This window comes from Ursus americanus, chromosome 14, assembly GCF_024610735.1.
Source record: "Ursus americanus isolate L20-20 chromosome 14, mUrsAme1.1.p, whole genome shotgun sequence".
In the NCBI taxonomy this organism is placed as follows: Eukaryota; Metazoa; Chordata; class Mammalia; order Carnivora; family Ursidae; genus Ursus; species Ursus americanus.
The window spans coordinates 53,563,464-53,573,366 of record NC_142140.1 but is presented as its reverse complement, the minus strand read 5'-3'; the positions used below and the strand labels follow the sequence as shown (position 1 = coordinate 53,573,366).

At 41.2% G+C, this 9,903-nt stretch overlaps 1 protein-coding gene across 1 annotated transcript; it reads left to right on the top strand.

Moving 5' to 3' along the window:
• Positions 1 to 7,795: 7,795 nt before the first annotated feature.
• LOC123777607 (olfactory receptor 7G2-like) lies at positions 7,796 to 8,713 on the top strand. The gene has a single exon (XM_045774370.1). It carries the CDS (start codon positions 7,796 to 7,798, stop codon positions 8,711 to 8,713), a length of 918 nt encoding a protein of 305 aa, XP_045630326.1.
• The last annotated feature ends 1,190 nt before the right edge of the window (positions 8,714 to 9,903 follow it).

Here is a 9,903-nt window from a genome sequence, read left to right as displayed (position 1 = left end):
AATAGTGCAGGGAACCATAGGGGAAGGGAGGGAAAACGGAATGGGAAGAAATCAGAGAGGGAGACAAACCATAAGAGATTCTAGACTCTGGGAAACAATCTGAGGGATACAGAAGAGAGGGGGGTGGGGGGATGGGGTAACCTGGTGATGGGTACTAGGGAGGACATGTGTTGTGATGAGCACTGGGTGCTATATGCAACTAATGAATCATTGAACACTACATCAAAAATTAATGATGTACTATATGTGGCTAATTGAACATAATAAAAAAAAACAAGGCCCAAATCTTACGATTACTTCCTCGGAGTCACATGCTATCAAAGTTGACTGTTACTCTGATAATTTGTAATTTACTGCAACAATATTGATAACCAAAACCCACGATTTTGACCCATGGTCCTTAATGTCAAAAAAAGTATATTGAAGCCATTAATATTGAATTGGGAAAGTTGAAAGTGAAATTTCCTTATAAAATTGTACAAATGCACGGTACACTTGAGTATACAGAAATTATTAGCAACTGCTAAATATAATATACACAAGCAGAATCAACATTCAATGAGCCACACATAACATTAGCCCTGAGTGTTTGCATTTTTTAGGGTACATTTCCTACATCATCACATATATTAATCCAGGTACTATTCATCTATCCATGTAAGGAAACCATATTTTTTAGCTCATATGTACTATCAGTCTTCTTGAGATTGTAATTAAAACAGATGAATTTAAATATACCTTTAACAAAGTCTAGAATCTAATAACAGAAGGAAGATGAGGCTGGGTGTGTAGGTGACTTGAAATGGATGTGAGCCAAGAACTGTGGAGGAAGAAGATAACATATGTTTGACCACTCAGGGTGAGACAATCAGACAAAGCAAAGTTCCTCATTTCTGAGCCTCGCTCCTCCAGGATTAGCGCTGCCCTATGATCACTTGAGAATAAAAGAGTTTGGCTAATGAGAAGCTTTGGATATTGAACCCCCAAAAGACAAAAGAGACTCCAAATAGTCTGCCTGTGATCACCCCACTCAACAGCCATACCCAGGTCATTTGCAGGCCACCTGGGCCTCCTTGTCCCAGGGTCCAGCATCTCTGCACGGGAGCCCAGGGCTCCACCATTTTTCTCTGCTCACTGAGAACAGAACTCCCATTTTTCTTCTTCACATCCAGGGAAGAACTGAATGCCATTCCTTACTGTTGACACCCAGGTAATCTGAAGTCCCCTACTTCATGTTTTGCAATAAGGACAGTTCTTTGTTTAGCGGTCCATCTGGTAACTGTGAGATGAGAACATGCGAAGATGAGCAGAGTTAGGTGACCTTTGAGGTGCCTGCCTAAGGACCCATCAATCTTCTCAACCTGTTTGCTTGCACCTTTGCACCAATGCTTGACCATCTCTCATTCTGCTAATCTCCTACTCTGACCCTAAAGTCCTGGGACTTTTTCCATTCTCAAGAGGAATCTACTTTGGCTCAATTTTGAAGAATATTCTAGAATTCTCTAACATTTTCTTTCATTTCTTTGGCAAAGGGCAGAGGTGTGTGGCCAGGCTCTCCTTTCCTTTCCACTCCTGGCTCATGATACTCCTTTCTAGAAGAGCTCTTTTCTTTTGACATTGCTTCCTGGTTATGAGTGTTCTGAGACAGAGGAGGTGGAGAATGAGGCAGATCCCAAAACTACACCCTGTGCTGTTTCCTTTTAGTAATCTGGGATGTATTTAAAAAGCAAAAGAGCATAGAATAATAGAACAAATAAGCAGGTACCCATGCTTCCAAAATTCGTAAATTTTGATATTTTACCATCCGAGTTCTTTTTTCCTTTTAATTTTATGTTTTTATTTTAGTTCCATGTTTATGTTAGTTTCAGGTGTACAATATAGTGTTTCAACAAGTCCATACAAAACCTGGTGCTCATCACAAGCAGCATACTCCTTAATCCCCGACACCTGTTTAACCAATCCCCTACCCATCTCCCCTCTGATAACCATCAGTTTGTTCTCTGTAATTAAGAGTCTGTTTCTTGACTTCTCTTTCCCTCTCTACTCTCTCTCCCTCTCTCATTTTTCCCATTTCTTTATTTCTTAAGTTCCACATCTGAAATAAAACATAAGGTATTTGTCTTTCTCTGACTGATTTATTTCACTTAGCATTATACTCTCTAGCTCCATCCATGTCATTGCAAATAGCAAGATTTCATCCTATTTGATGGTTGAATAATATTCCATTGTATATATCTACCACTTCTCTATACATTCCTCCATCGATGGACTGCTTCTATATCTTCACCATTGTAGAAAATGCTGCTATAAACATAGGGGTGCATGTATTCCTTTGATTTTGTGTTTTTGTATTCTTTGGGTAAATACCCAGTAGTGAAATTGCTGGATCATAGGGTAGGTTTATTTTTAACTTTTTGAGGAACCTCCACACTGTTTCCCACACAGAGCTCTTTTCTTAAATAACATAATAACATGGAACAAACTGGTAGTAATCAAAGGGGAGTTGGGTTGAGCACGGGTGAAATATGTGAAGGGGATTAAGAGTGCACGTATCATGATGAGCACTGAGTAATGTACAGAATTGTTGAATCACTGTATTGGACACCTGAAACTAATATAACACAGTATGTTAACTATACTGGAATTAAAATGTTTTTGAAACTAACAAAATAACATGAATTAATAGAGCATCCCTTTATGTTCCCCTCCATTCCCAGAGGCAACCACAGTCTTGAATATGGTTCTTCTCCACATTACTTAAATTGTTTATACATTGTGTGTGTTGGTGTGTGTGTATAAAAGGCAACAAAATGCCTCAGTTGGAGAAAGGATAAATAAACTGTGTTGCAGTAAGATATTTAAAGTTAATGAAGCAGAGAAAAATGTACCAAGACATTGAATGTATTACTTTTATTTTATTTTTTTGACCCACAGATATGTTTTATTTGTTCTGCCCATTATTTCTTTATTTTTTTTTATTTTAATGTTTTTTATTATATTATGTTAGTCACCATACAGTACATCCCTGGTTTCTGATGCAAAGTTCGATGATTCATTAGTTGCGTATAACACCCAGTGCACCATGCAATACGTGCCCTCCTTATTACCCATCACCAGCCTATCCCATTCCCCTCTGAAGCCCTCAGTTTGTTTCCCAGTGTCCATAGCCTCTCATGCTTCTGAATGTATTACTTTTAAAAACCAAATGCAAAATGTACAATATGCCAAGTTTAAAATGTAAAACAAAAGTTTATGTATTTTTATTCAAATATTAATACCACAAGGGAATCATGCATGCCAAGTTCAGTATGGTGGTTCCCTTGGGCAAGAAAAAGTTATTCAGGAATGGGAAAATAAATATGGATTAATTTAATTCTTAAAATATTTACTGCAAGGGGCGCCTGGGTGGCTCAGTCGTTAAGCATCTGCCTTTGGCTCAGGGCGTGATCCCAGAGTCCTGGGATCAAGCCCCACATCAGGTTCCTCTGCAGGGAGCGTGCTTCTTCCTCTCCCACTTCCCCTGCCTGTGTTCCCTCTCTCACTGGCTATCTCTCTCTCTGTGTCAAATAAATAAAATAAAATCTTAAAAATTTTTTTTACTGCAAATATGAGAATATATTTTAATTTAGTGGTCCTTAGTGGTAGATACCCAGGACTTTGTTTTCTCCATAGTTTTTGTATACTTGAAATGCTTTATAATAAGGAATTAAAGATTTAAGATCAGTGCTTTTAAAACATTTAAACTGTATCATGATATAGGTCTTGTTAGGAAAATTACTTTCTTTTTGGAGTTTTTAATACTTGTGTTGATATATCTGGGTCTAATTTATTCATTTCAGTTGCTATACATTTTATCATATGGCCATGAGAAATGAGCATTAACTACCGATATTCATGGAGACTGTTTAATTCGGTTTCCCTACATCAACAATTATCCCACAAAGAGATTCAACACATCCATTTTTCCTTGAAACGTATGGTTGCCATGCTAAAGATATTCTTTATTTCTCTTCTCTTCCTACAGTTCACCGCTCCTATCACTTCCCTTTTATAATGAGCCATGCCAGTGGTACACTTGTGTCCATGGCAGAAACAAATCACAATAGGAAACATTAAGAGTGTCTCATATATCAAACACTGTGCTTGGTGATTTCATCTATTCATCACTCATTCCTGCAACATTCCCATAAGGTTTTACAATGGTTCCCAACATCCAAATGAGACCGAGCCTTCTTGCACAGTTGAAAATGTCCTTCTTTACAAAGCAAGTGCTGATGACAGAATCAAAATCATGTGTGTCTGCATTGAAATATTGATTGATGCTATGGGTTGCTTGCTTTCATGACTCCATGCTAAGGGCTCATAGTTTCTCATTGGTGAAACAGATTACCTAGGGCCATTCAGTTCTGAACATTAGTATCTTAATGAGCTGTTCACAGAAGAGACTTTACAGACTTTTTCTAGACCATTGGTTCATAAGAATATCTGGCAGCTCCACTAATGCACCCAGGGCGTAGTCATGTCTTGCCTGTTTTGGGTGATCCAATAACAGTATTTTCAGGAGCTCACTGTAACAAAGGAAACAGGTATCCTTGAGTTCTTCCTGATACATAAACTAAGGATTCCTTTGGAAATGAGAGGCCAAGGCTGCCTAAAACACATAGAAAGAGGAGGATCTGAAAATTGTTATACAAGAGGGACAGAATTATTATTCCAAACAAAAGGCAATAGAAAATCATTTAAACTGCTGAGAAAGAAGGGATTATTTCTGTATCTACCATAAAAAGAGGGAAATGAAAGAAGGGATTGATCTCATTAAGCTACCTTGGAGAGGAAAAAAGATTCAAAATTATCCTGGAAGTAACTGCCTGCTAATGAAGATAATTATCACACTTATTTGTTTAAAATTTGAATTTGTTTGAAGTCTTTTTCTATCGCTTTGCATGTACAAATGTGACCCACAGGGGCACCTGGGTGGGTCAGTCAGTTCAAAGTCCAACTCTTGATTTCAGCCCAGGTCATGATCTCAGGGTGGTGACATCAAGCCCAGGTTTGGGCTCTGCACTTAGCACGGAGTCTGCTTGTCCTTTTTCCTCTGCTCCTCCCCCTGCGTGCTCTCTCTCTCTCAAATAAATAAATAAATAAATGAAATCTTTAAAAATGTATAAAAAATGTGACTGGCAGCCAAACAAAAAGCACGGTCAAACAAAAAAGAGAATGCATCTATTTATTTCATATGCCGACGTGTGTGGGGAGGGGGGGGAATCCTGGAGGTGGGGGAGGGGTGAGTCGTTCCTAAAACTGAGGTCTCGTTTCTCATCAGTTGTCACAATCATCCTAAATAACAAGTGCTTCACACTCCGCAGGCACTAAGCTCATTTATATGGATTAAGTTCTTTTATTTTTTTAAGATTTTATTTATTTATTTATTTGACAGAGAGAGATAGCGAGAGAGAGGGAACACAAGCAAGGGGATGTGAGAGGGAGAAGCAGGCTTCCCGCTGAGCAGGGAGCCTGATGCGGGGCTCGATCCCAGGACCCTGGGATCATGACCTGAGCCGAAGGCAGACACTTAACCAACTGAGCCACCCAGGCACCCCCTGACATTTCTCTTTATGTGAGGTCAGGAGTGAACAGGAGGATGGCAGAAGCACCTGACTCATAGGGCAGTAGAGAGAATAAAATTAGTTAGCATGAGAAAACTACTGAAGACCATGCCTGGTAACAGATGCTATGTTAGAGGTAGTGTGTGCAGTTTAAAGTAATTATTATATTTATTTGTATAATATCTGCTATTACCATTAATTACAACAATTATAGCAAGGATTTTGTTATAGAATCCAATGACCAGACACTGAAATGGAAATGGGATATTCCATAAGCAGATTTTTTTTTAAAGATTTTATTTATTTGACAGAGATAGAGACAGCCAGCGAGAGAGGGAACACAAGCAGGGGGAGTGGGAGAGGAAGAAGCAGGCTCATAGCAGAGGAGCCTGATGTGGGGCTCGATCCCAGATCGCCGGGATCACGCCCTGAGCCGAAGGCAGACGCTTAACCGCTGTGCCACCCAGGCGCCCCTCCATAAGCAGATTTTGATGACCCACTGAAAATGAAGAGGTTTAAATCTGGAGTTCTCAATAGTTATAGCGACAGGGAGACGACAGAGTCTGTTTTGTAATTAAGAATGAGTTAATAAAGGCAGAGTGTTATTTCCAGGAAGGAAGGAAGGAAGGAAGGAAGGAAGGAAGGAAGGAAGGAAAGAAAGGAGGGAGGGAGGGAGGAAGGGAGGAAGGAAGGAAGGAAGGAAGGAAGGAAGGAAGGAAGGAAGGAAGGAAGGAAAGGAGGGAGGAAGGAAGGAAGGAAGGAAGGAAGGAAGGAAGGAAGGAAGGAAGGAAGGGAGGAAGGAAGGAAAGAAAGGAGGGAGGGAGGAAGGAAGGAAGGAAGGAAGGAAGGAAGGAAGGAAGGAAAGAAAGAAGGGAGGGAGGGAGGGAGGAAGGAAGGAAGGAAGGAAGAAAGAAGGAAGGAAAGGAAAAAAGAATATAAAGAGGCTTAACTGAGACATGGGTTTGAACTCCCAGCTGGCTCACTCTGCCGAGTGTTAAGAGCCAGGCTACCATTTTCCCTATAGTTATGCTGGGTCTACTCCAACATGTAGTCAGGTTGATTTTCCATGCCCACAATCCTCTATGCTCTAGAACTGGGATCCTCAAATTAAAACACAGACTGAGAGCAGCAACATTGGGAACTTGTTAGAAAGGTAAATTATTGGTCCGATGCCCAAGCCTGAATCTCATATTCAGAGTTGGGGGCCAGCAATATGAGTTTTAACAAACCTTCCAGTGGATTCTGATGCAAGGCACAGTTTGAGAAACTCTGCTCTGAAACCCTGATTTAATATTGCTTGGTTTTGAATTTCCTGCTTCCTAACTGGAAGCTGGAGAATTTTGAAGAAATAAAAACATTAATTTTGGGGCACGTGGGTGGCTCAGTCGTTAAGCGTCTGCCTTCGGCTCAGGGCGTGATCCCGGGGTCCTGGGATCAAGCCCCACATCAGGCTTCTCTGCCGGGAGCCTGCTTCTTCCTCTCCCACTCCCCCTGCCTGTGTTCCCTCTCTCACTGGCTGTCTCTCTGTCAAATAAATAAATAAAATCTTCTAAAAAACATTAATTTTTTCCTATCTTATTCCTATTATTTGGCACAGTGTGAGAAAGAATAAATAGAATTGGAGTAATAGAGTAGTATAAGAAAGAGGAGGAGAAAAACAAAACAGGTTGAGGCAAGGAGAGAGACGAAAAAAGAGGTAAAAGGCAAAGGAAAATATTTTTAAAAAGATATTATTTATTTGAGAGAGAGAAAGAGAGAGAGCAGAGCGAGAGAGACAGAGAGAGAAAGAGAGAGACAGAGAGCAGCAGGGAGGGGCAGAGGGAGGAGAAGCAGGCTCCCCACTGAGCAGGGAGCCCAATGCTGGGCCTTGATCCCAGGATGCTGGGATCATGACCTGAGCCCAAACCAGATGCTTAACCAACTGAGCCACCCAGGCCCCCCAGAAAAGAGCAATAATGTTCAATTCTCTGATGAGCACTGAGTGTTGTATGGAAGTGTTGATCACTGTATTATACACCTGAAGTTAATATTACACTGTATGTTAACTAACTGGAATATAAATAAAAACTTTTAAAAAAAGAAAAAATAATATTATTCAATCCATGTCAGAATTTTCTAAAACAAGGGATCCTTGTACATCTGTTATGTGTCCTCTCCCCTGTATTTTTTCCATCAGTCTCATCAAGAACATGGAGCCAGAAAACCAAACAGGTGTAGCAGAATTCCTGCTCCTGGGTCTCTCAGAAGATCCAGAATGGCAGCCCCTTCTATTTGGACTGTTCCTGACCATGTACCTGGTCACTGTACTTGGAAACCTGCTCATCATCCTGGCTATCAGTTCTGACCCCCACCTCCACACCCCCATGTACTTCTTTCTCTCCCACCTGGCCTTCACTGACATCTGTTTCAGCACCACCACCATCCCCAAGATGCTGGCGAACATCCAAAGACAGAGTAAATCCATCAGTTACACAGGCTGCCTCACCCAGGTTGGCTTCGTCCTGTTTTTTGCAGGCTTAGAAAACTTCCTCCTTGCAGCAATGGCTTGTGACCGCTATGTGGCCATCTGCCATCCACTGAGGTACACCGTCATCATGAACCCCCACCTCTGTGGCCTGCTGGTTCTATTCTCCCTGAGCATCAGCATGGCCGATGCCCTACTCCACAGTCTGATGGTGCTGCGACTCTCCTTCTGCACAGACCTGGAAATTCCCCATTTCTTCTGTGAACTTGCTCAGGTCATCAAGCTTGCCTGTTCTGATACCCTCATTAATAACATCCTGGTGTATTTAGTGACCAGCATATTGGGTGGTGTTCCTCTCCTTGGGATTATTTTCTCTTACATTCAAATCTTCTCTTCCACTCTGAAGATGTCATCAGCTGGGGGGAAATATAAAGCCTTTTCCACCTGTGGGTCTCATCTCTCAGTTGTTTCTTTGTTCTATGGGACAGCTTTTGGGGTGTACATTAGTTCTGCAGTTTCTCATTCTTCCAAGGATACTGCAAGTGTCTCAGTGATGTACGCCGTGGTCCCTCCAATGTTGAACCCCTTTATCTACAGCCTGAGGAACAAGGACATGAAGGGAGCCTTGAAGAAACTCATCTGAGAAACATCTTGTTTGTGATTGTATCAACTGCCATGGTCTTGGGCTTCTAAAATGCAGGAATACGGGGTGAGTCAGATTGCCTGACCTTTCCCTCACTAAGTTCTTATGTTTCAGTGGTTAGATACCATAAAGGTAGTTCAACTGAGGCTTGAAAACTGACTTTGGTTTTTCTAGCTTTGGTATTTTTGAAAATTTATGTGAACACTCGGAGCTTGACTTTTTGGAAACCATCGAAGTAGAATCAGAGTAAGGGATTCTTTCTATGGGGTCCCCCTAAAATAAAGAGACCCATTCTCAGGAAAATGCTAGTGACAGAAGGATAGGGTGGGGAAAGTGTTAAACAAGGGTGTCAAGATAGCCAGAGGACTGGCCTCAGCCTAGATTTGATATGCTCTTAACCACTAGACACTAGAACAATGGTAACTATGTAAGGAGATGGGTATGTTAATTAGCTTCCCCACAGTAATAATTCCACTCAAATCATCATTATGTACACCTCAAATATATAATTAAAAAAGAGAGAGGCACCTGGGTGGTTCAGTCAGTTAAGGGTCCGACTCTTGATTTCGGCTCAGGTCATAATCTCAGGGTCTTATGATCCAGCCTCATGATGGGCTCTATGCTCAACAGGGAGTAGTTTGAGGATTCTCTCCCTCTCCCTCTGCCCCTCCCCACATTCACACACTCTCTCTCTCTCTCTAAAATAAATAAAAATAATTAAAAAAAATAAAAAGTAGGGCACCTGGGTGGCTCAGTCATTAAGTGTCTGCCTTCAGCTCGGGTCATAATCCCAGGTCCTGGGATCCAGTCCCATATTGGAATCTCTGCTCAGCAGGGAGTCTGCTTCTCCCTCACCTTCTGCCCCTCCCCTGGCTTGTGCTCTGCTCTCTCCCACTCACTCTGTCTCAAATAAATAAATAAAATCTTTTAAAAAAATAAAAAATAAATTTAAGAAAGAGAGGTGGAGAGAAAAGCATAGCATTTTCAGTCTCAGCGTAAAGCAAACAGCCTATGCAAATTTGAGAAAGGTAAGGAATTTGGCAAATTGAGGTCTCATTTCCTTTACCAATTTTTCTTTTTTTTTTTTTTTAAGATTTTATTTATTTGACGAGACAGAGACAGCCAGCGAGAGAGGGAACACAAGCAGGGGGAGTGCGAGAGGAAGAAGCAGGCTTCCAGTGGAGGAGCCG

What these genes read in the sequence shown, in the direction of transcription:
- LOC123777607 (XM_045774370.1), top strand. Translation starts at nt 7,796, where the DNA reads ATGGAGCCAGAAAACCAAACAGGTGTAGCAGAATTCCTGCTCCTGGGT.